The sequence below is a fragment of the Notamacropus eugenii genome, chromosome 7 (assembly GCF_028372415.1).
Source record: "Notamacropus eugenii isolate mMacEug1 chromosome 7, mMacEug1.pri_v2, whole genome shotgun sequence".
In the NCBI taxonomy this organism is placed as follows: Eukaryota; Metazoa; Chordata; class Mammalia; order Diprotodontia; family Macropodidae; genus Notamacropus; species Notamacropus eugenii.
The window spans coordinates 52,247,992-52,272,997 of NC_092878.1; the positions used below are offsets into that span (position 1 = coordinate 52,247,992).

The 25,006-nt window shown below is 42.6% G+C and overlaps 1 protein-coding gene across 1 annotated transcript; it reads left to right on the forward strand.

The window, feature by feature from the left end:
* Nucleotides 1–24,388, forward strand: GATM (glycine amidinotransferase). The gene is made up of 9 exons (XM_072624333.1): nucleotides 1–333; nucleotides 2,383–2,598; nucleotides 10,720–10,915; nucleotides 13,790–13,980; nucleotides 15,652–15,789; nucleotides 15,904–16,068; nucleotides 19,371–19,434; nucleotides 19,860–19,976; nucleotides 23,327–24,388. The coding sequence occupies exons 1-9, from the start codon at nucleotides 265–267 to the stop codon at nucleotides 23,437–23,439; spliced, it is 1,269 nt and encodes a 422-aa protein (XP_072480434.1). The 5' UTR covers nucleotides 1–264; the 3' UTR covers nucleotides 23,440–24,388.
* Nucleotides 24,389–25,006: the final 618 nt, after the last annotated feature.

Sequence of the window (25,006 nt, forward strand, 5' to 3'; positions counted from 1 at the left end):
ACGTGGCCCAAACCAGGGCAAGGCGAGCCGCTCTCCGCGGCCCCCCCTCCCCGCCCCCTGACCTTGGGCTCCGCGGGGGGCCCACCACCTGCTCCCGGCCGCCAATGGCCGCGCGGGGGGAGGGCGCGAGGCGGGAGCGGGTATAAAGGGCTCCGCGGGAGCGCGGCGCGGGTTCGAGGCGTGTCGCCTGCGTGCAGTGCGGGAACTTTGCCGCGTGCCGCCCCAGGAGACCGTCGCGATCGCGGAGCAGCTGCGCCCGGGGAGATGCTGCGGGTCCGGTGTCTGCGCGGGGGAAGCCGCGGGGCCGAGGCGGTGCACTACATGGGGTCTCGGGTGCGTACTGCCCCCGCCGCCCTGCGCCCCGCGGAGCCCCCTTGGAGGCGCGCCCGGGAGGGCACGGGAGCGAGGGGGGGGACGGGAGCGAGAGGGGGGGACGGGAGCGAGAGGGGGGGACGGGAGCGGGAGGGGGGACGGCACTGGAGGGGGGACGGGAGCGGGAGGGGGGACGGGAGCGAGAGGGGGGACGGGAGCGGGAGGGGGGACGGGAGCGGGAGGGGGGGACGGGAGCGGGAGGGGGGACGGCACTGGAGGGGGGACGGGAGCGAGAGGGGGGGACGGGACCGGAGGGGGGGACGGGAGCGAGAGGGGGGGACGGGAGCGAGAGGGGGGACGGCACTGGAGGGGGGGGACGGGACCGAGAGGGGGGACGGGAGCGAGAGGGGGGGACGGGACCGGAGGGGGGGGACGGGACCGAGAGGGGGGGACGGCACTGGAGGGGGGGACGGGAGCGAGAGGGGGGACGGGACCGGAGGGGGGGACGGGACCGAGAGGGGGGGACGGGACCGAGAGGGGGGGACGGCACTGGAGGGGGGGACGGGAGCGAGGGGGGGGACGGGAGCGAGAGGGGGGACGGGAGCGAGAGGGGGGACGGGAGCGAGAGGGGGGACGGCACTGGAGGGGGGGACGGGAGCGAGGGGGGGGACGGGAGCGAGAGGGGGGACGGGAGCGGGAGGGGGGACGGCACTGGAGGGGGGACGGGAGCGGGAGGGGGGGGACGGCACTGGAGGGGGGGGACGGGACCGAGAGGGGGGACGGGAGCGAGAGGGGGGGACGGGAGCGAGAGGGGGGACGGCACTGGAGGGGGGGGACGGGACCGAGAGGGGGGACGGGAGCGAGAGGGGGGGACGGGACCGGAGGGGGGGGGACGGGACCGAGAGGGGGGGACGGCACTGGAGGGGGGGACGGGAGCGAGAGGGGGGACGGGACCGGAGGGGGGGACGGGACCGAGAGGGGGGACGGGACCGAGAGGGGGGGACGGCACTGGAGGGGGGGACGGGAGCGAGGGGGGGGACGGGAGCGAGGGGGGGGACGGGAGCGAGTGGGGGACGGCACCGGAGGGGGGGACGGCACCGGAGGGGGGGGACGGCACCGAGAGGGGGGACGGCACCGAGAGGGGGGACGGCACCGGAGGGGGGACGGCACCGGAGGGGGACCGCGGGATGCGCTGGGCGTGCTGCGGCAGCCTCAGAGGGCACCGGCCCGGAGAGGGGGCGGGGCGGGGCTGCTGGGGGGCCGGGAGGGCACGCTGGAGTTCCGGAGCCCTCCGGGACCAGTAGCCTGGACCGCGCCCCGAGGCTGGCCGAGCGGCAGCTGCTCCTCCTCGCGCGGTCGGGAGCCCCCCACCTGCCCGCTTGCAGAGCCCCTCGGGCTGGGCCCGGGGGGGGGGGGGGCTGTCACGTTCTTGTGTCCCTTTGAGGCTCGTTATTAAACTGATTGATCCCCCCCCCCCCCTTCCGCCGTCTCTGTGTGTCCCGACTTAGTCCTAAACTCGGAGCTGTCCCTGATTGATGCCGAACGTTTGCCGGGGGGGGGGGGATGGGGGGGGACACGAGGCGGGCTCAGTCTGGCATTCTGAGAGCGTGGTGGGCCTTGTGTGCCCCTCTGAAATGCCATCCGCAGTTTGTTTGGCAGAAGAAACCCTTCATAGCAGAGAGGCCAAGAAGGGCAGGGGAGGACAGCATAGGGTAGAGAGCTGCCCCCTCACTTTCGAGGTACCAGCAGACATTCGGCGTCGCTCAGTGTGCGGGGCTGTGCCAAATGCGGGGCTGTGCCAAGGCCCTGGGCACCGACCCGGCCCTGCCTTCAAGGAGCCTAAGATTCGGCTTAGATCGAAAGCCGCGTGCGGTGTAAGCTAGGACAGGAGGAAGGGAACAGGAGAGGTTAAATGGGGAGTCCCGCGTGGAAGGAGATCCAGGGGTGGTCTTGGGAGCAGGTGGCAGCCAACCTGGGCACCGAAGAGCGTGATGCCCACGTCTGTGCCAAGGGGTCTTTCAGTGGGCAGAGCAGAGCTGCACACGGAATAATGTCCTTTCCTCTTTAAAGCTTGGCAGGGTCTTTACAGGATGGGTGCAGCGAACTTTCCAGAGCACCCAGGCTGCAGCAGCCTCCAGAAACTCCTTTGCTGCAGAGGACAAGGCCACAGACCCTATTCCTAAGGACTGCCCTGTCTCCTCCTATAACGAATGGGACCCGCTGGAGGAGGTGATTGTAGGCAGAGCCGAAAATGCCTGTGTTCCGCCATTCACTGTGGAAGTGAAGGTGAGGTCTGTGTGCTCCACAAGTGTTTGTGTGTCTGTTCCTGACCCATCTTAGGTGTCTTGTCCCAGCGTGCATTTAAGTGGTACATTTTGCAGCCTAGATGCTGCCTAAAGTATAAAATCATAATATCAAGTGAATGATTTTCCTTGAGAAGAAATCTGGAGCTCCTAACATCAGTCTAGCAAAAGTTAGGATACTTTCCAATCTATGTAACTCCGAGCTGCTAAAACTCATTAGTTACTGTATTGAAGATGGAGGGCAACAGTTATTTCTAAAGCTTTCTTTTTGTTTGTCTTAGACCTCTTAAGATTGTGGACTGCCCAGCTCAGAGTCCTGGGTTTTAGGCCTAGATCTGCCTCTCTGCTTAAGTGGTCTTAGACAAGTGGCTTAACCTTTTCTGCTCTTGGATCTATAACATGAAAGTGTTAAACTAGAGGTCATCTAATGTCCCTTCCAACTCTAAACATCTCCTTCCAGTGGGTAGTTAGAGGACAGAAAAATGCTTCTCCACTAAATCAGCATCTTAGAGCTAAGTCTGTCACATCACTAAACTAAGAGCTGAAGAGATCTTAGAAGGCACAGAGTCCAGTTCTCTCATTTTATGTAAAAGGAAGCAGATACAGAGAGGTTAAGTGTCTCAGACAGGATTTGTATCCATATCTTCCTGAATCTAAGTCCACTATTAAGTCCATCCATGCAGTTTTTCCAGCGATACTGTTCACTTCTCCCTCCCTTCCTTCTCCTCCTTTCTTCCCTCCCTTTGCCCCCTCTGACTCCTGCCCCCCTCTTGTCAACACAAGCTCATCAACAAAATTTAGATGATATTGTCAAGTATGAACAAAATTCCAGGTTGCTAGGAGAAGGTACTCTTAATTTTTAGGATTATTAACATTTTTCCACCATAGTCTTACTCTCGCTCCTTCATCTTGGTGTGGAAAGTGATTGTGGTCTCCTAGAGGCTGCCAGTGGAGCATAGATTCTCTCCAGTCCTACAGAGCTAGAAAGACCTTGAGTGTGGGTCTAGCCATAGAGTCTGTAGGTCTATCATCTGAGGAACATCTTAACAAAGTATGGAGAGTCTTATCACTATGTTGATTTGGGGATGATTTTTTTTTTAACTTGATAACTCTCAACAACTACTTTAAATGAGGCAGGATTGCGGTCTAAACTTGCATTGGTGAAGAGAGTGCCTATAAAGAAAATTTAGATTTTTGTAGTAACGTAAGAGTCAGTCTTTTGCACATTTTACCTATGCTTTAAAAATTACAATTTATGCTCACATGTGATGATTAGATCTAGATGTATGAGAAGAGAGGTAGGAAATTGAGATGGAGACTCCTAGTCTTCTGGGAGAAGTGAATATGTGGGTCTCTCCGCAGATTCATGATATAGAATGAGAAAGTAAACTGATTACCCCCAGCCATACTGTACTTGTGTCCTGAAGCCAAAGCCATAAAGTCTCAGAATGGAAAGGGACCTCAGAGGCCATCTTCTGATCCCTACCAAACAGATGGGCAGCCAACTTTTGCTTGAAGGTCTCCAGTGGGGGGTAACCCTACTACCTTCTGAGGCAGGCCATTCTACTTTTTGACAAGTTCGAATTGTTAGTAAGTTTTTCTATAATTGTGTGAGGTTTTGTTTCCTTAATTGAAATTTCCGAACCATATGAGTATTTCTTGTTTTTCTGTAAATAGAAAGTATCATTATTATTGGGGCTATTAGTCTAGCATAGATCTCTTATTCAATTAACTTGCATTTATTAAGCACTGGCTCTGGGCTAGATACCATGCTAAGTGCTGGGAATACAGCCACACAAGTGAAACAGTCCTTGCCCCCGAAAAGCTTAGGCCGATACATAAACCTCAGAGAGAGAGAGTGTGTGTCAGTCCGTATCAGAGCAAGAGGAACGTTTTTCTATTTCTAAGTAGGTCATAGTACTATAACAGCATAGGATTTAGAACTAGAACCAATCTTGAGAACTTGTAATCTAACCCCCTTATTTTTATACATAGAAACTGAAATTTAAGAGATTAAGTGACTTGGCCATGATTACTAAGCAACTGTGTTAGAGCTGGGATTTGAACCCACATCTTCTGCCTGCCTTGCAGTCTCTTGGTGCTTTACTTTAAAAAAACTTGTTTTGGTGTCTTGTTTTTATATCAAATTTATGCATGTTTGTATCCCCTTTGAATTTCAGTTTTTATTTTTAGCAAGTCAAAACAGAAAACAACCCATGACAGGCAATACAGTGTTCTCCCATCATAGTTTCCTGCCTGTCTGCCAAGAAGAGTCTTTATTAACCTATTTTCTGGGATCTTTACTGATTTTCTTATTAATTACATTAGAGGGAATGTGAGCCAGGGCATGGGGGAGGTGGACAAGTCTATTCCTTCCTTCTTCCTCACTCAGACCTGACATCAGCTTTGTCCTACATTGCCTCGGGTTCAGAGGCTGAGCAGGACTGAGCACCTGTGGGGTGATAAGAGACCTTCGTGGTGGGAAAAGCCTTGGATATGGAGGTAGAAGCTCTGTTTGTATCCCATGCCAGCTACTTATTACTTAGGTGACCTTAAGTCAGTCACTTGGCTTCTCTGGACTTCACTTTTCCTCAGATCTATAAATAAGGGATTGGATGAGATGGCCTTTGAGGCCCCTTTTTAGCCCTAACTCTGTGATCCTAGAACTTTTTAAATGATAACTTTCATTCACATTATTGCAGTTACCAAGAATGTTGTTATTCTGCACCTGCTTATTGCATAGGACATGTGTCTCTGAATTAATCAGATTAATTATTACTTTCTATAAAATATTCCATTACATTCATATAACATGGCCGGTGCAGCTATTCCTCTAGCCTTGAATGCCCACTTTACTTTGGTTCCTTGCTACCACAAAAAATGCTGCTATGACTCTTTTGGAATACTTTGGACCTTCTTTCTTTGTCTTTAACCTCCTTGGGCAGTGTGCCCAGGAGCATCAGATTGTAAACTCCTTTAGCTCAGGGTCTGGCTTTTTTACCTCTTTTTTTTTTTTTTTTTTTATATTCTCAGAGCATAAGCAGTTGTGAGGTGCTTAATAAACATTGATGGAGTGATTGGGATCCCCGGGTCAAAGTGCATGACATTTTCTCAACTCTTTTTTACTTATTTTTGGCTATGGTTATTTTTGTTAAAAAGGAGCAAGGCCCAGGGTATCAACAAGCACGGTGCCTGCTGTGTCCTTGTAGTTTTGTTGCCTACATGGGAAGACAGGACAGATGCACGGAGAGCCTGACCTAGTGTATTTACTATTCAGTCATAATGACGGCACTTTGGAATTCAAGGTGGCAGGTGAGGTGGTCAGAGAAAGCTTCCTGTTCTTCTGAGTGAGTCAAGACGAGGCACAGGACTTCTTAACGACTTGATGTCTGAAGTAATCTTTCCTTTCGTTTTAAAACTCTTAGGCTTCCACCAATGCCCCTTCTGATCCTGGCATTCTAGATGGGTAAAATCTAAAGGCTAGTGCCCTTATTTGATTTTAGAGACCTACATCATTTCCTCCATCACCCTTAATCTTTTATTTGTGATAGTCCTTTATATTCCTCCTACGTAAGGAATGTACGCCCGAATCATTTCTGTTACATAAAACCCAGAAAAAATCAAACTTGGACTGGTTTTTTTTTTTTTATCATCTTTGAAAATGCTGACCTGAGTTAGTCACATGCCATGTGATCTCATCTGGAACCAGACTACTTAGATTTTATTGCAATCTCTGTTCTGATTTGCTCTATAACCTTAGACAGTTCACTTGGAAGTTTCATGGTCTGGTGGAAAGCATAGTGAGCTGGAGGTCAGGAGACTTGAGTTGTCCAATTATCAAGTATTTATTGGATGTCTAGTCTTAGTTCTTTAATTAGCTTTGTGTCCTTGGGCAAGTTCATAGTTCCTGGTCTGGCTTTCTACACTTGTATCTACCTTATGCGACTGTGAGAGCAAAAGGAGTTAACAAGGGAAAGTAATTTTTAAAGAGTTTAAGCGCTAAATGCATTTTTATAAGTCAGATTTTGTTTTTTTAACTCTTAACAGTACAGATGCTATTGGCTAACATATTACTGAGTTACATTGTTGGGATTGTTATTATTAAAAAAACTTTATTTTTTGTCAGTAACTCCATTAGCTAGAGCATGGTGCTAATTAGACCAAGGCTGTGGGTTTAAAAACAGGTTGCTTGATTCTTAACTTCAGCGAGCTGTCTTGCAAATGAAAGGGGTAGCTCCTTAACAGCAGATAAGGAAGAAAGAAGAATCAGGCCAGAGAATATAAACGGTTTAGTAATACCAGCCATATCCTTATTTTATTGGAAAAATAAATTGTCTACCTTATAGATGGTGGGTCAGTTGCATCATCCTTTTGTTCAAAGGACAGAAATTAATTCATTATCAAGTGTTTGAGCTCTTGTTTTGAGCCTGGCACTGTGTTTGGTGCTATAGGGTTCATAAGACTTCTAATTCCTTCTCCCCAAAGAACTGTACTGCACAGTTGGAGAGGTAATAACGTGCAGATGAAATATTTAGGAAACAGTATAAGATACGATAAAACATTGGCGTAGATTGTAAGTGCCAAGGGAATCAGACACTAGAAGATGGCAGGAGATACGCATGCATACATACAGGTCCATAATATATGCACTGTTATTCTCAAGATGATACCTTTCTGTAAAAGATGACTACTTATTAATAGGATCATAGATCAAGCTGGAAGGGACCTCAGAGACCATTCCCCAGATGGAAACTGAGGCCTAATGAGATTAAGTGTTCATGAAGAATTTGAATTCAGATCCTCTTGGTTTTTTTCTCCTCTGCACCACACTGCTGGATGAAGAAAGGTGTGTATGTAAGATTCAGTGTAAATACAAAGGATATTTAAAGTCACAAGGTGAAAATCAGCTCAGTTTCCAGCTGAATAAATAAGGAACCAAACATCTGTTGAAGTTCCTTTAATTTCCAGGGACAGCAAATAGCTCTTTAACCTTTACTTGGCTATCGATGTAGAACTTATTCCTCCCAAAGCACCAAACGAGAGCTCAGGAACACAACAGCTTTTCTGTTCTCACTGTCTTCTCTCAAAAGAATTATGTGCTGAGCACCTAATATGGTGCTCTTTATCCTGTAGACACTGCGGAAATGATTGTTCAGTAATAGAGCCAGTTCATGAAGAAGTACAAATAGTTTCTCACTCTTGGAAAAATTATTATATCATGAGCACCTGGACCATGTCCAACTGATTTTCAAGTACAACTCTCCCAAGTAACCCTCATACTTGTTCAAACACTTCTCTCTCACTAGGCAGTTTGCTTCATATCTACCTAGGAAAATTCCACCCTTCACAGAAAACTATGCAGAATACTTGTTGGGATAGTGACTCACCGTTCAGCATGACAGGCAGCAGCCCATTCTGTTGTAGGCCTGGCTGACATCTAAAAGCCTCCTTGTCCTTTGGCTGTGGCCTGCAAGAGATGTGCTTGGCATGAAAAGAAGGAAAAAGTGAATGGGGGCTGTAGCACCAGCAGGTCTGAAAGGACTATAAAGAGTAATTTATTATCCCTTTTTGTTAGCTGCCATGGCATGAGTTTCCTCCTTGGTGGGAGAGGTTGGAATAAACTTGCCATTTACACCTCAGTGGCCACGGTTGGGTTTTGGATGGAGTCACCGTGAGCCTGATCACTTTTGTCCTCATTGTTTTGCCTTCGTAGAGATTGTGGCTGCCACAGTCTCTGTGATTTGCTCAGTCCTCAAGATGAAGGCAAAGAACCGCTGAGTTAGGGCATAAGTGATGAAAAGGATGGTGCTGGGCTGTCCTGCCTGCTGAAGATGTTTTTCCAACTTCTCCTTCCCCTCTGACAACATCTCATCTCATACCTGGAGCCCAGTAGTTGGGCCAGCCAGGCTCTAGATCAGTCTGCTCATAACAGGAGGTTCAGGTGGTTCATTCACTTAATCCCTCAATGCTCAGCAGCAGAAGTTAGGATCGTAGACATAGAGCTTAAAAGAGCCTTAGAGGTCAGCTAGTTTAACTCCCTTATTTTAGAGGTGAGTAAACTAAGGCCTAGACGAGTTAGGTGACCTGTTGTAGGTCAGACAAGTAGTGACAAGCAGAGTTTGAACTCAGGTCCTCTGACTTGAAACCCAATGCTTCTGATTAAAATAGATGTTTTTCAATTTTGAGATCAAATGGGACTTCAGTAGTGGAAGACCTTAAGGCCTGGTCTAGAAGTTACCCTCAATTTAAACCCAGTTTCAATTTAGAAGTATTGATAATTTTCAGGTAGTTGTAGAATTATTGATTTAAGCAATGAACTGTTTGATTTTTTTTTTTTTATAGTTCATATAAATTTCCTTTCAGTGAGAATGGGAAATATAAGCCAGGGAAGCAACCTGCTTTGAGAGGAAAAGGAATTGGCAAGAGTCTTCTGTCAATTCCTTTGCAACAAGCCTTTTTAAAATTTTTTTGCAGTTGCTGTTTGCAAGACATTGTAAGCAATTAAATAGTCCCTGCCCTCAAGGAGCTTACATTCCATTAGGGGAATAGGTCATATAAACAGATAAGTATATACAAAGAATTAGGAAGTTATTTCTAGCGTTAACAGCTGTGATACCAAGAAAGGCCTCATGTAAGTAATCCCTGACTTGTGCTTTGAAGGAAGAAGGGAGGTTCCAAAAGGCAATGAGGTAAGTGATACAGTACAGTTCCAGCAGTGGGGCCCAGCCTGTGGAGAGAGAAGGGTATGGAAAATAGAGGAACAGGTGAACAGTTTGCCTGGAATGGAGCATGTGTGAGGGGAGTAAAATGAAAGGGAGGCCAGAAAGGTAGGTTAGAGTCCAACAGTGGAGGGCTTTAAATGTCAGGTAGAAGGGTTTGAATTTTATGCTGATGGCGTTAGGGAGCCACAAGATGTGTCCTGATAACAAAACCACATTTTGCCTACCTCTGGAATACTGTGCATTTCTGGTCAGTGAACCTTAAGTAATAGACCTGGAAGATGTCCAGAAGGTAACTAGATGTGTTGTGCAGTTGCCATATGGTAATAGAAGAAAACTTCACCCGTCAATTTGGAAGGATATGTCTGTAGAATCATGAATTGAGTTGAACAGGTATTTATTAAGCACCTCTTCCTTTGTGCAGACCACTGTACTAAGGACTGGGGAGATGGAAAGTGTGGATATGTCCTCTTCCACAGTCTTTGTGTGGCTATAAGGGTATGATACGTGGGTAGATACGATATGAAGTAATAGACTAGATGTGCATGAAGGGTATGAATATTCATCGAGATAATGAAACATTAGAACTAGCAGATACTTGTTGAAACTTGGGAAAGAATAAGTTAAGTACAAACACCAGTAAGTTCTACTTTTCCTCATTGGTAAGGAGGAACTTACTGGCCACATGAGCTGCAGGGTTTACATATGCAACTATGTAGAATAATTTCATATTGTCACATTTTTAGAGCTGGAAAGAACTATAGAGGTTATCTAGTTCATCTCTCCTAATTTGACAAAGGAAGAAACTGAGATCCATCGTGGTGTTGAAATCATTTGTTCAAAGTAGTCCTTGACTCCATGTCCTCTTGCTCCAAATCGAATATTCTTTACCTGGCAACACAGAGGGACACTAGGCATATTCATCCCCTCACATCCCCGCAACCCCCCATAGATTGTCCACTGACCTGTTATTGAGGAGAACAATTTTACCTTTAAATATTCTTACAGTGCCACCAAACATCCTTTGATAGTAGAACGCTGAGCTGGATGGCCCTGGAGTCTGGCTTAGTATTGCGATATATGTTTGTCTGTTCACTGTCTCTCTTTAGAATTCTCCAAGACTCATAAACACTTAAGCTTGTACCTATGAAACACTGGAAACTGGCAAGAGTGTTCTGGGGGTGTACTTAAGACCATGTTATGGATGATAAGTTATAAATAATATCTCAGGCAGGAAGAAGATAGTGTCACACATTAGACCAGGAAAGCTGTCCCAGTTAAGTTGTGTTACATAAAGCTGTACATTGTCCTCAGTGAATGGTCTAATCTAGGATGAGTTATATTTTTCTTCCTTAGGAATTAATCTGCTTTCTTTTTGCGTTTAGGCAAATACATATGAAAAGTATTGGCCATTTTACCAGCAGTATGGAAGCCAGTATTTTCCCAAGGAGCATTTGAAAAAGGCTGTTGCTGAAATTGAAGAGATGTGCAATATTTTAAAAATGGAAGGAGTGACTGTTAAGAGACCTGATCCCATTGATTGGTCTTTCAAGTACAAAACACCAGATTTTGAGTCTACAGGTGAGTGGTTTCCTGTGGTTGACTTAGCTCATGAAGTTCTGAGCAGAGGGAAAGCAGTGGATGGATGACCTTATAGAAGTTCCTTCCTATTCTAGTGATCTTTGCAAATTGTAGACTAATTTTAAAATGATTTGTAGCAGTGAAAAATGCTGGGAACTTGTAAGTGATTGATTTGTACCATATTCTTAAGACCATTCCAATGAAGATGTTTTATGGAGAGAAGCCAAATCTTTCCTAAATTCTGCAGTTGTGGCGTTACAGAACTGGTTTTAGAGAATGAAAGATGAGTTGGAGTCCTATTCAACCACTTCCTCACTGTATGACCCTGGTTAAAGCCCTCTCACTTCTCAGAGCCACAGTTTCCTCATCTATAAAATGGGAATGATAACATTGGTACCACGTACTTCAAAGGATTGTGGTGAGGAAAATATCTGTTAAACTGTAAAGCACAGGAGAAGAACTCTTAACTGGGTTCTTCACAGTCTGAAGAACTACAGTTTTCATTTTAACCTGTTCCACCTGTAGAAAGCAAGGCATGAGGAGTATCTCCATTTTGTTTAGGAACTTGGGAACAGATGTAGCCGTGGGAGAACCCTGGGTTTTCTGAAGATTTGTATTTGTATTTCCATTGAAACTGAAGGTCACAGTTAATATTTTTAATCCTTGCCAAGCTGTTCCTTCAGATGTTTAATGTCCTGTGTTTGCTTAGCTCGTATGAGCAAGTGAATCTCATTAATCACTGTAATCCTTTCATTACATTTAATGGGATTTATTCAGTTTTCTTGTTTTCCTTAGAACAGTGGCCCTTAAATTATTTATTAGGAATGACTTGTCTAACGATTAACAACACAGAAGCAAAGATGTTTGCTGAGCTAGTCTTCTGTTTCATCTAGTTAATGATTTTTTAAGAAAAAAAATTAGAAATACTTCATGTCTCTAGACATCTAGGACACCCTTAGATAAAGAGCTTACTCAGGAAGTCTTTCTTAGGAAATGAGTTTCCTCCTAGGCTAACCACATTGTTTTTGTGCTGGAGTTAACTATTTTTATCTATAGTTTAGGAAATGAGATCAGGCTGATTTGTAACTTTACACGCTTCCGTGAAGAAGCTTATCTTTCTATATCACAAAAGATATGATAGAAAGAAATAAAAAGCTGTAAGATCTCAACGGTTATGTCTAGTGAGACCTGGAGGTAGCTCTAGGCTTATAGATGAGTCTCTTTGTAGGAACATAGGATTTAAGACTAGGGATCATCTGGTCCAATCCCCTCAAGTTAGAGATGAAGTAACTGAGGCCAGAGAGGAACGTGATTGCCCAAAGTGATACAGGTACTAGTGCGTGTTGTGTGCTTGTTAGTGGCCAAACTATTGATCAGGTACGTTTCCCTTCATTTTGTAGTAACTCATGTTTATGTTCTAGGACTTTAACATTTACCAGAGAGCTTTCCTTTCAACAGTCCTTGAAATAGGTAAGGTAGGTTTCATCTACAGTGACTTGCCCTGGCTTGGTTGTAACACAGTTCATAAATAGCAGAGTCCACACTTGACCTGAAGCTCCTCACAGTAGTTCCAGTGCTCCTTCTATTACACAGGAAGTAGTGGAGCAGGTGGACCGCTTGATTTAGATAGAGTGCTAGACTTGGAGTCAAAAAGCCCTGTGTTCAAATCCTGCCTCAGACACTTAGCCTCAGTGTCCTCTGCAAAAATGAATGTAATGATGTCATTTACCTGCCTTCTGACAGACTAAATGTGCAGAATCATACGCGCGTTTTTAGACTTGGCTTTAGACTTGGGAATTTGTTTTGCTTGGGTCTCTATGTATTTGTTGCAAAGGCTTTTGTTTTGCTTTTTTTTTTTTCCAATGGGGATGTGGGGAGGAGGGAGGAAAGAAAAAGCAAATTGTTATTCATTGGAAAAGATAAAAGCACCTCCATCAGGTTATTGTAAGAGTGCAGTCAAAACGCCGCAAATCTTAAAGTACTGTTTAGATGTGAAACATCATCATTGTTGTCATCGTTATGTTAACGAGCTTACCCTGGCTAAAACTTTGAACTCTCTTTTAAGCAAAGCCTTCTTACTGCCAGGAAAAACCAATAGTCCTCATTTTCAAGATGAAATAATGCATAGGGCCAAAGCTCGGTAGAATCCTCCCCTTTGTGTTGTGTTTTATACCTATTATACTTTCTCTGACGCTTATTTGGACATGATAGTACCACTAGAAGTACCCTGTGATTGTCAGCATTTCTTTGGATGGATTAGTATGTTTTTGTGTGGTTGTTGGGACAGTTTTGGGGATCAGATAATAAGAATTTCTCTAGTGACTCTTGTGTCAGGCACTGTGCTAGATGTTGGGAAGTACAAAGACAGAAATCAAACAATCCCTGTCCTCAGGGACCTCATTTTCTATAAGAGACAATCTGTACGTATATAAGGAGGTACAGAATAAGTGTAAGGTGTGGTGAAGAAGACACTGGCTGTGGCTGTGCAGGAGATGTCTGAATTAGTCCCAAATGTCTGGAGGACAGCTGGAGCTAATTGTTGATTTGGAGATTCCAATTTAGAATGTAAGCACCTTTGGGGGTAAAGGTTATTTCATACTTTGTATTTGTACCCCAAAGGCTTCTAGTATGGTACCTGGAACACATAATAGATATTTAATGTTTTTTGATTTTTTTTTTTATTGCTGAACCATAAAGAATTGGGATTTTGGTAACACAGAAACATCAAATTTCATTCTTTACAGGAAAAATGTAGCGAGAATTTGGTACCCCAAATTTGAGCTGTTAAATTTCTCGCTTGGAAATTTTTTTTAGAATAATCTGTTTCTGAAAATTTTCTATTATGATTATTTTAAGACTTTTTGACTTTTTCAGGTTTGTATGCTGCAATGCCCAGAGACATTCTCATTGTAGTCGGAAATGAAATCATTGAAGCTCCCATGGCATGGCGTGCACGCTTCTTTGAGTATCGAGCATACAGATCAATTATCAAAGATTATTTCCATCGTGGGGCTAAGTGGACAACTGCTCCTAAGCCCACAATGACTGATGAGCTTTATGACCAGGTACATTCCTAACTTTAATTATTTTTATTAATTTACCTTTTTCTACACAGCCCGTCAGAGATATTCTTAAGTTGTAAGTAGGTTCTAAATCACATACTCTAAGATTATGACCTGTTTGCTGCTGTTGAAGTGATTTTTCTAGTATGAATTTTAAAATCCAAAACAATAGCTTTATCCACAGTTGAACTCAGTTTGATGACTGAGGATTCTATTTTCATTTTGGACCTGTAGATCTAAGTTGATAGTTAGTCACTGAAAAGTGTTTACTTCAGCTGATTTAGTTACAAAAGTTTCTATGGTTTTGTGGGAGGTAGGGATTGTAGGGTCTGTGTTCAGGAAGGGAGGGAAGCTCCACCAGCCATCTTTGATTGGACTTAATGGAATTTGTTAAAGTATCTTTACCAGTCAGTCCCCTTAGAATAGAAACCCTAATTTAAGAATGTTTTACTTAGTTAAGAAATACATTTTAAATGTAAAGTCATATACCTAGATTCAGAAAATCGATTTTACAAATAGAAGATAGAGAGATTATCAGAGGATCTTGTGAAAGATTGAGGCTGGTGTAGGGGTGGGGATCTTAATATGAATCAGCAATATGAAGTGGAAACCAGAAAAGTTAATTTGATCTTGGGCATCATTTATACAGGCATAGCTTCCAAGAATAAGGAGCATTCTTACTGTAGAGCTATTATCAAATCACATTTGGAGTTTTGTGATTGGTTCTGACTACCACAGTTTAATAAAGATGTTAATAAGCTGGAAAGTCATCAGAGGAAAGGACCTAAGATGAAGGGTCAAATGAAGGAACTATTGACAAGAAAAGACTCAGGACATGAAAGCTCTCTTCAAGTATTGGAAAGATTTGTCATGTAGAAAAGGATTGATAGTCTTGTTCTGTTTGATTCCAGAGAGTAAAACAATGAACGCAGCTGGAAATTGAGAAAAGGGCGAATTTAAGCTTAATGGGAGAATTTTTTCCCTAACAATTAGAGTTATCCAAAAGTAGAATGGACCCTTTTGTAAGATGGTAGCTTTCTTCTCAAGAAGTCTTCAAGCAGAGACTAGATGTCCAGTTGTTGTGTATGTCATAGTGGGGCTTCCTTTTCAGATACGGATTAGACTAGACAGCTGCTGAGCTTGTGGCGACTTTCAGAGACCTTCTGCTAAGGAGAAGAAAGTTAGTTAGGATTTGCATTGTTGGAGAGAATACCCTGAAATAACAACATTTCTGACTTTTGAAGTATAGGGGACCCAGAAAACTCAATCTATACAGTGTTTTAGTCCATGGACCAATAGCATATTCCTTCTGTACAAGTACAGAATGACTTCTTTCTCGTAATTTCCAAGATTGTAGCTAAAATATATAAATTAGTGTATGGCTTATGGAATGTGCTCTAGAGGGTTCAGTTGCTGACCTTGGGCTCACACCACCTGTCTTGCTGACTGCCCTCGTTCTTTTTCCTTGCTCACATGGACACAAGTTTTCCATTCACATGCTTTCACTTAGTTTCAGAAATGAATAGTGCAGTATATTTCTTAAATAACAGACGTCATGCTAATGGGTTCTCAGTTGAGTCCAAGTTTAAACTGGTGTTCTCCGTTGCATTAGTTGCCTTATTTTTTTTCCTTAAGATTAGTGTTTCGATTTAGGTGTTTTGTTTCTCCTGTTAGGATTATCCAATCCGTTCTGTAGAAGACAGACACAAACTGGCTGCTCAGGGAAAATTTGTGACCACTGAATATGAGCCATGTTTTGATGCTGCTGACTTCATTCGAGCTGGAAGAGATATTTTTGCACAGAGAAGCCAGGTAGAGGACACCTGTATGGAAAATGCCATGCTTTTATGTATATTTTGTATTTTAGAATAAATTAGTCCACGTCTAAAGACAAATCTTTATGCTTTTCTTTCCTCTTATTTTCAGGTAACTAATTACCTGGGCATTGAGTGGATGCGTAGGCATCTTGCTCCGGACTACAGGGTGCATATCATCTCCTTTAAAGATCCCAATCCAATGCACATTGATGCCACCTTCAATATCATTGGACCTGGTCTTGTGCTTTCCAACCCTGACCGGCCCTGTCATCAGGTAAGAAAGAGTTAATGACCATGTTTCCATAGCAAATATGACTAGGCAGCTGACATAATAGTAATTCAGATGGCATTTCTAATTTAATGCTGTTGTTGAATTAGTTAGGTTTCTCTTGATTATATTCAGACATTAGATTGATGGGATGTACGTTACGGGCGCACAGGGGTGTTGGTGATAGTCATTGGGATTCCACCGGATATTAACTTAAGCCATTGGCTTTTAGGAAAGCTTTAGGTTTGTCTGTATGTACGCACACACACATGCCTACGTGCTTTGAAAATTTCCTTTGCTGCATCATAGTCATTGCTGCATAAAGCAGTCTAGCCTTCTCTCCTTCCAGCTATACCCTGCCTTATAATAACAAAATAAAAGTTAAATCAGAGCAGTCAGTACGTACAGTAACCAAGTCTTGACAGTATATTCACTGTTTTCTTCCCTTCTAATTCCCAGCCTCTATCTGGAATGAGGACGAATGTTTCATTATGTGTTGTCTGGGGCCAGTGTTGATGATAGCAGTTACTTGTAGCTGAGCTTCCTTTAAATGAATAGTTTTCGTTTATTTCGTTGTACATACTGTTCCCCTAGTTCTACTTACTCCAGTCTGTGTTAGTTCATAAAATATCCCATGTAATTTGTATTCCTTGTATTTATAATTTCATATGGTAAAATAATATGCTGCTAAATTAATAGTCCCTAGTCAGCATGCCTCCATTTTATTTCCAGTTCTTTACTCATGTTTTTAATGAAGGAAGTACTATTTCATAATATGCAGCAATTGAATTACAGACAAGAGGATGCCTGCATGCTCAGGGCAAGTCCCACTGAATAATGGATGTCTTCCCTTTCCACCTTATTGTGGCCTGATATGACCAACCCTAACCTTCAGGGGCAAAAATGGAGCTGCTGTGGTGGGTGCAGCTGACCTGAAGGGGGGGTCTGTACCTCATCTCCTGTGGCCTTATACTTCTGTTCACTGCCCCCTTCTTCCAGTTGGGCAGATAAGTGGTTTTGTTTTATTTTTAAATTTCTAGGAGGCAGTACAACTTTCCAATAATTTTATGCCACATCACTGCTTCTTTCTGCATCATCAAGAAAAGAAATGACAAAGTTTTATGTTTATTTAAATTTAGTACGCTTACTAGAATGATGTGGATAAATCCATAGGTCACAAGAATCTTGGGAATTAGAAGGGACCTCAGAAGCCATCTAGTTGGATGTGTATCTAAACAGGAATTCCTTCCACAGTCCATTCAACAAGCAGTTGACTAACCTTTAGAGGCTGAAGGCCTCTAGTGGTGGGAGAGGCCTGCCGCCCCTGAAGACAGCCAGTTCTGCTTTTGGATAGCTTGAATCAGTAGGCAGTTTTTCCTTGCCTTGAGTCTTTTTGCAGCTTCTGCTGGTTAAATGATAATAGCTGACATATATAGCACTTTAAGGTTTGTCCAATTATTTTTTATGTATTGTCATTAGAGCCTTGCAACAACTCTGTGTGGGAGGTGATACTATTTTCCTCATTTTACATGTGAGGAAACAGACTCAAAAGCTTAAGTGACTTCCCACGGACACTTTGGGAGTAAGTCTGAGACAGAGGTGCACCTGGCCCTCTGTACACTACACAGTGCTTCCCTCTGGGGCCAGGAGAGCAAGGCTTGTCAGAGAATTGAAGTCGGTTATTGTCTCTCCCAAGTCATCTTTTTTTCCAGGCTAAATAACCTGGTTCTTCATCTGACCTTCACATAGCATGAACTCAGGTCCTCCTGACTCCTGCACTATTGCTCGGTCCACTGCACCACTTAGCTTCCCTTTACACTATATATAAATAGATATAGACTTGACTCTCACTAGCTGTGTGACCTTGGGCAAGTCACTTGACCCAGGATGAGGCATTCATCCTGATGAATATCTGGTCACTGGATTCAGATGGCTCTGGAGGAGAAGTGAGGCTGGTGACCTGCGCAGCCCTCCCTCACTCAAAACCAAGTCAAGTGCAAGTCATGTCATTATTTCTCTGGTGTCATGGGCTTCTTCAGCAATGAAGGACAAGCACACACAGCATGATCTCAAGCTGCTTCACCATTCTGGTTCTCCTTCTCTGGATACTCTGTAGCTTACTGTCCTTCCTAAAATGTGCCCAGAATTGAACACAGTGCTCCAAATGCAGTCTGATCAGGGCATGGTGCAGTGGGAGCATCACCTGTCCAGTCATGGACATACCTTAATGTGACCTAAGACGTTACCTGCATTCTTGGCTTCTCTTAATGTGAGGTTCAAGCCCACTGAGCTTACAGCACCCTCAAACCCTGGGTCTTTATCTGAGCTACTGTCCAGCTCCACTTCCTCCACTTTTGACTTACGAAGTTGATTTTTGGAAACTGAGTATAAGATCTTATACTTACCCCAATAAAGTTCATTTTTATTTGATGTGTCCCAAATGTTCTGCTAATGTAGGAGTTCTTAAGTTCATCAAGGACAGCTATGTGTTCTCTCCATATCTCCCTGCTTACCTTGGTTATCAACTCATTATTAGCAATTTTGTTGAATTTTCTAGTCCTAAGATTATCAAGCATTAAATTCTGCCCTCTGTTCAGTTGAATATTCTATCCGATTCTCCCAGGACTATATCTTTTCTTTGATGTTCCTCCTTTCTCCAGGATATGACTTGGGGTGGGGGGAGGGACATAACCTTTAACTTTCCTGGTCAGTCTCAACTTACTCTGAACATTAGCATTTCTGGCACAATTCTTACTATCCTTTGCTATGTTTTTGAATTCTTCTATGTTACTTCTTGTTTGTAAATGTATTTTGAAATCATTAATTAGTTCCTTTCATTCAGAGTTTCATTTCAAAAAGGTTTAGGTTTATTTTCCTGAAGATATTTTAGGCCATGAAATCCTACCTGCTCTTTTTTTAACTACTTTGAAATCTCTCTTTCCTAAATCTATGATGTCTTTCAAACTATTCCTAGCTTTTCCTCTCCATTTAAAATAGAGTGATCACTTCTCTTCACAAGTTCCTGTCCTCTCCACCCCAGGAAACAGCTCCTCCGTGTTGGTAACCCAATCCAGAACAGAATTGCCCCTTGTGGATTTTACAGGTTTTTGAATAATGAAATTACCATTTTAGCAGATGAAAAAAATTATTGAACAGCTATTCTGTTGTTGACAGAGAGGGTTCCAGCAGATGACTGCCTAATTGAAAAATAACTGTTAAAGATGGGAAATACTGTGATGACATTTCAAATGGAATTACAGTAAAAACGGACAGAAAAATTTAAAAAATGTTTTGGATTTTTCTTTTAGATTGAACTTTTCAAGAAAGCTGGATGGACTATAGTTACTCCTCCAACTCCAGTCATCCCAGATGGTAGGAATTCCTTTCTATTGCGAGATTAACCCTGAATTTTGAACTTATTTATATGAAGTACAAAGTTGAGCAGTTTATGGGCAAATATTTCCTCCCCCAAAAGAAATAAAGTAGTTCTTAGGACTTGCTTTCTTCTATTTAGGGCATGAAAATGAGAAGGAAAAAACTGGCCAACAAGTAGAGGGAAATTGTTTAAAAGATATTTAAAAGAAGTATTGTGAAATCCAGATGTGTAAGCGTTAGAGACTGATACATATTTATATTTGTGTAAAAGACTGAAGAAATTTCAGAGGCCTCCTAGGGGAAGGAAATTGCTGCTTGCATGGAACTACTCTCACCTTCTTGTACTCCGTTCTTGAGAATCTCTGATTTAAGTGAAATAAGAATGGGTCCTGAGCCATAATTACTGATCTTGTTCTTTGTAGACCACCCGCTCTGGATGTCTTCCAAATGGCTCTCCATGAATGTCTTGATGCTGGACGAAAAACGTGTGATGGTAGATGCCAATGAAGTTCCAATTCAAAAAATGTTTGAAAAGCTGGGTATGTTCAATATGTTAGAATCTTTTTAAAGTAATGTATGAAAGAGTTAAGTTAAAGTGAGATCTTAAAAAGCATCATTCTGTGTCAAAGCAGTATTTTATTTCTAACAGTGGTACCAAGGAACATTTTGTGGAAGAACATTGTATTTCCCCTTTCATGATCTCAGTTTTTAAAAATTACATGTCTTCAAATACATCCAACTTTCCATTAGTAACCAGTTATTTAAGTTCTTAGATAATAGCTTTCTAAACCCTCAGGGACCAATGAAAACTTTATAGCTCATATGTGGGAACCACTGCTTTGTAGGTAGCTATGTGGATTGATCAGCTATGTTGAAATGGGGGAACCATTAAAAAGCTACTTAAAACTAAATGAAACACCAATTTAATAAGCTTTCATTAAGCTTTTAATAAACCTTATTAGGATACAGTTTTCTTCATGTTTTTGTGTGGAATAAAGTATTGAGATCCATCTGAGGACACATAACATCTTTAAGCTGGAAAGGAAAAAAAATCATTTTGATTTGGGTTCGGATTTGTCTTGATTTTTTTGAAGCTCATGCCAGCTATTAAAGTTTTGAAAGGCACAAGTCTTCATATGGCTTTTTATATATATATATATTTTCCTGTGAGAGCCTTGAATTTCAAAGCCAGTTGACTCAGTTTATGACTTGGATCTTACAAAACTATATACACACGTTCCTTAGGTCTCCCTTTTAAGATACATGGTCTTTTTAGATTGAGCCCAAGGCTAGGAGTTCTTCAAACATGCTTGATCCCCATGTTTTTGTCTTTTTAATCAAATGTGTAAAGATCTTCATTGCTTCTCAAGGATACAGAAGCTATTTTGGAACCCCAAAATGTTATAAGATGCCAAATGTTGATATTTAATCACCCTGCCCTCATGGATTTCCTTTCCTCTTTGGGTTTTAATGACCCTGCTCTCTCAGTTCTCCTACCTATCTGAGCCCATCTTCTCAGGCATTGCTGTGTCGTTCATCTCCGTCCCATTCCTTATCTTCAGGTACACCCAAGGCTCTGCCATGTTCCCTCTCCTGTCCCACCTCTACGCTTGCTCTTGGTAATTTAATTGACTTCTCTGTGAAGGTTACTTGCAGATTTATGTATCTAGCCTTGCTTTCTGTCCTGGGCTTGAGTCCCAGATCACAACCTGCCTATTAGACATTTCAGTCTGGATGTCCTGTAAACACCTCAACGTCAATATGTTCAGAACAGAATTTGTTCTCTTTCCTCCAAAAAGTCAACTCCACCCTGATTTCCCTGCTTCTGTGAAGGGTACCAGGGCCGGCCAGTCACTATTGATGCTCTCCTCTCCCCCGCTGCCACATCTTGTCACTTTTAGCCTGACAGCATCGCTCACACTCATCTCTTTCTCTTCATTCACAGGCACTGTCCTGGATCAGGCCCTTAGCACCTTTCTTTTGTTAGCCCCTTTCGTATGCTCCACAGTCTACCTAAAACTGCCTCTTTACTAGCTCTTACGTACAATTTCCCACCTCTCCTCTGGGTGCCTTAGCAGAGGCTGCTACTTTGCCTGGGATACGTTCCCTCTTTGACCCTGCATCTTAAAATCCTTAGCCTCCTTCAAACTCAGTTCAAGTCCTTCCTCCAGGAAGCTTTTATTGATAACCTGCTGGTACCTCTTCTCCATAATTATCTTGTAGGAGTAGCTAGGTAGCACAGTGGATAGAATGTCAGTCCTGGAGTCAGGAGGGCCTGAGTTCAAATCCAGCTTCAGACACTTAACTAGCTAAAAAGAACTGCCTTGTATTTATACCCCCGACCCCTCCACCCCCATTCCTATTTTGTATCTGGTGTTTCCCTTGACATAACATAGACTTCTTGAGGGCAAGGATTAAGGGTTTTAGGGAATTGTATTTCCAGTACCTGACACATAGTAGATGTTTAACAAATGCTTGTTGAATATTCCTAATTTTATTTCTAATAATTTAAGCCTTTTTAAATATGAAGCTTAATAAGTAACATAAACCAGTCCAAAGTCTACCAGTTAAAGGTTGTTTTGTCTTTTTAAAGGAGCTATTATCTTCCTATCACTTGGAATATTAGTCTGTTTTAGACTGAATCAGGAAGATGTAATATTTTAAAACCTAATTTCCCTTCTACTTTTTCAAACCCTATTCCCATCCATCAAGGTGCAATCCAAGTCTTACCTCATTGAAGCCTTCCCTAATTATTTCAACCCATATTCATCTTTTCTCTCTACTTTTTGCCTGATTGCCACACAGTTTTATTGCCTCATTGTATATTGTCTTACTCTGTTTTTTGTATATCTTGTCTCTCCTTTGTGCAGGAACCCTGAGGGTCTTCCCCTCCCAGTTTTTATTTTATTTTATTTTTTTGATTCAAGGGGCCATCCCTTGAGTAGCTACTTAAAGAAGCCTATTCATTGACTTGGGTGTATCTCACTCCAAGTGAGAATGTGACAAGACTTAGCCTGAAAGGGCCAGGGTCTCCCGTTGCCTCCTGGGCCATCTCCAGCTGTCCTGAGGAATATCAGGCCACTGGACCCAGATGGCTCAGGAGGAGAAAGTGAGGCTGGTGACCTGGCACCGCCCTCCCTCCCTCAGATCAAAGTCAGCTGCAAGTCATGTCATGGTCCTCTGAGAACAGAGGACAGACACGACAGCCAGCCTGTCTCTCTGATAAATTTAAGTTCTCAAAATATTTAAATGATCAAGGGACAGGTTGGATATTCGGTAGTGAATCGACTAGTAAGAGGTTCAGTTAGCTTAGAAATCATATTTCTACCATGGCATTGCTCACACACTATCTGAATTATGAATATATAATTGGACAAACCTCTAGCTTCTAATCAGTCAAGATGAGTCTTTGCACATTGGCATGTATTCTCTCCTGAGTTTTTTCAATATGTAAACAAGAAAGGCAAGTGTGGTTTCCTTATTCCATATGTTGTGAAGGGCAAGTGGTATGCCTGGGGGGTGGGATAGGGAAAAAGGAATGAAGAGGGGGAGAATGAGCATTTAACGCGCTGCTGCCTGGAGCCTGGCACCCTGCTAATATGCACTTTTTACAGATAGTGACTCATTTCTTACTATTAATTATCTCTGTTTTACAGCTGAGGAAACAATAAATTGCCCAGAGTCACATAGCTGGTAAGTGCTAGATTTGAATTCAGGTCTTCCTGATTCCAGGTCTAGCACTCTCCCCACCGCCACCTAGCTGCCAATATATATTTTACTGATAGACTTAAAAAACCAGGATTTCTACAATTTACAGCCATCAATTTCAATTTTCTATCTAGTAAGATACAAGATCTTGTTTGAATCCTGTCTCTTTGTTTTCATGCAGGTATTTCGACAATTAAAGTTAACATTCGTAACGCCAACTCACTGGGAGGAGGTTTCCATTGTTGGACCTGCGATGTCCGTCGACGTGGCACCCTGCAATCCTACTTTGACTAGAACTGGCCAGATGAGTGGTGGCGGCGGCTTATGTGGAAGCTTCATTCTACTACTAAAACACATGCATGAGCTAGCTATATAGTGCTTTAAGCAATCACATCCTTAGCTGGAGTCTTGAACCTAGTTTATTCTCTCTCTCTCATATAAGGGAAAACACTTAATTGCTAAGTCTTTGGGCTGACTTTACGAAACACTTTGTTTCTGCTCCTGAAGTCCTATTTACCTTGGCTTCAAGTGTGACAATGTGACAATGTGTTTCAAGGCAAAGGTTAGCTGCTAGAATAACTTGGCCACTAATGTTTAACCATCTACCTCTGTTTAATTTTCTATCCAAAAGGCAGCTTGAAATCATAGCCCGGAATTTAACATTCTTTTTTTTTCTTGGTTAAGTAGTGTTGTATATGTCACTTTTTTTCAAAATAAGAAAAGTACTCACATTTTAAGTGGTACCATATAACTGCCTCTTTTTCTAACAGTATTTTGGTTAATTTTTTATTTCTATTTTTTTAAGATAAGCTAAACTATGCAAATATCAAAGGGAATTCTCCAGGAATTTTGCTAATGTTCTCATCTCAACATTCAATATTAGTGTTATTCTAAAAACATTTTCATATGACTTACCTCATTTCAAATGAAATATTTTGTCCACGTTTCCTGTTATTTCTAAGGTTCTTACAGAAATATTCAGTGCAGCAAGATAGAATTGTAATTTCCCATCTCTAACTTTTTGGTGTGTTCAGTAGCTATACACTGCTCCACCTGCAAGTTTCCTTTCTCTGGTAAGTTAAGATTTGTTTACGTAAGTGCAGATTCTTTAAAGCTTAGCTGAGAATTAAGAGCATTTAGTAATTAATGGAAAAAACCTCCATACATGGTATGACCTGGTTTTAATGTTGGATACTTAGACATGTATTTTTTATGCTAATAAAAATTTTCATGTTCAAAACAATTTGGTGTGAATTTGGCATTGGTCGAAACCTTTAAAATACAGAAGGATGTAGAGACTGCACATCTAACTCAAAGCTGAATATTAGGTTCTAAAGTTATAGTATTGATTGCACTTTGGAGACAGATATTTCAGGACTGCATTAAACCATCAAGTTGCTTAGAAGAGTCATTTTTTTGTTCTTTTAGCTTGCGAATGTGTGAATTTTTCATAGATGACAGACTTTGGAACTAGAAGGGAAGGGATTTTGAGCTCATCTGTCTTGGAGATGAAAAAACTAAGGCTGTAAGAGTGACTTGTTCAAGGTCACACAAGTAATAGATCTGGAAATTAAATAGGTAAAAAGCCACTGTCCTCAATCTTTCTAATATGTGATATGAACTTTAATTGAAGGAGTTATTGATTTCTAGTAATCTATGCATTACAGTAACTTGTCCTGTAATTAATATTTGGGCAATTTATAAGGATAAAACCCAGTTTCTAAAATGTTATTATTTCTCCTACTATTTGGAAGAGTTGTTCAACCAGTATATTAATACAACTTATATAACTTAATGATAATCCTCTAAATTATTTGGCAACCTTAAAATGGCTTGCTTTCAAGTTTTAAGCTCATATTCT

Bases quoted from the DNA above. Each gene is read 5' to 3' on its own strand.
- GATM (XM_072624333.1), top strand. From the start codon at position 265: ATGCTGCGGGTCCGGTGTCTGCGCGGGGGAAGCCGCGGGGCCGAGGCG. The intron at 2,599-10,719 runs GTGAGGTCTGTG...TTTTGCGTTTAG, and splicing joins CATTCACTGTGGAAGTGAAG to GCAAATACATATGAAAAGTA. The intron at 15,790-15,903 runs GTAGAGGACACC...TCTTATTTTCAG, and splicing joins TTTTTGCACAGAGAAGCCAG to GTAACTAATTACCTGGGCAT.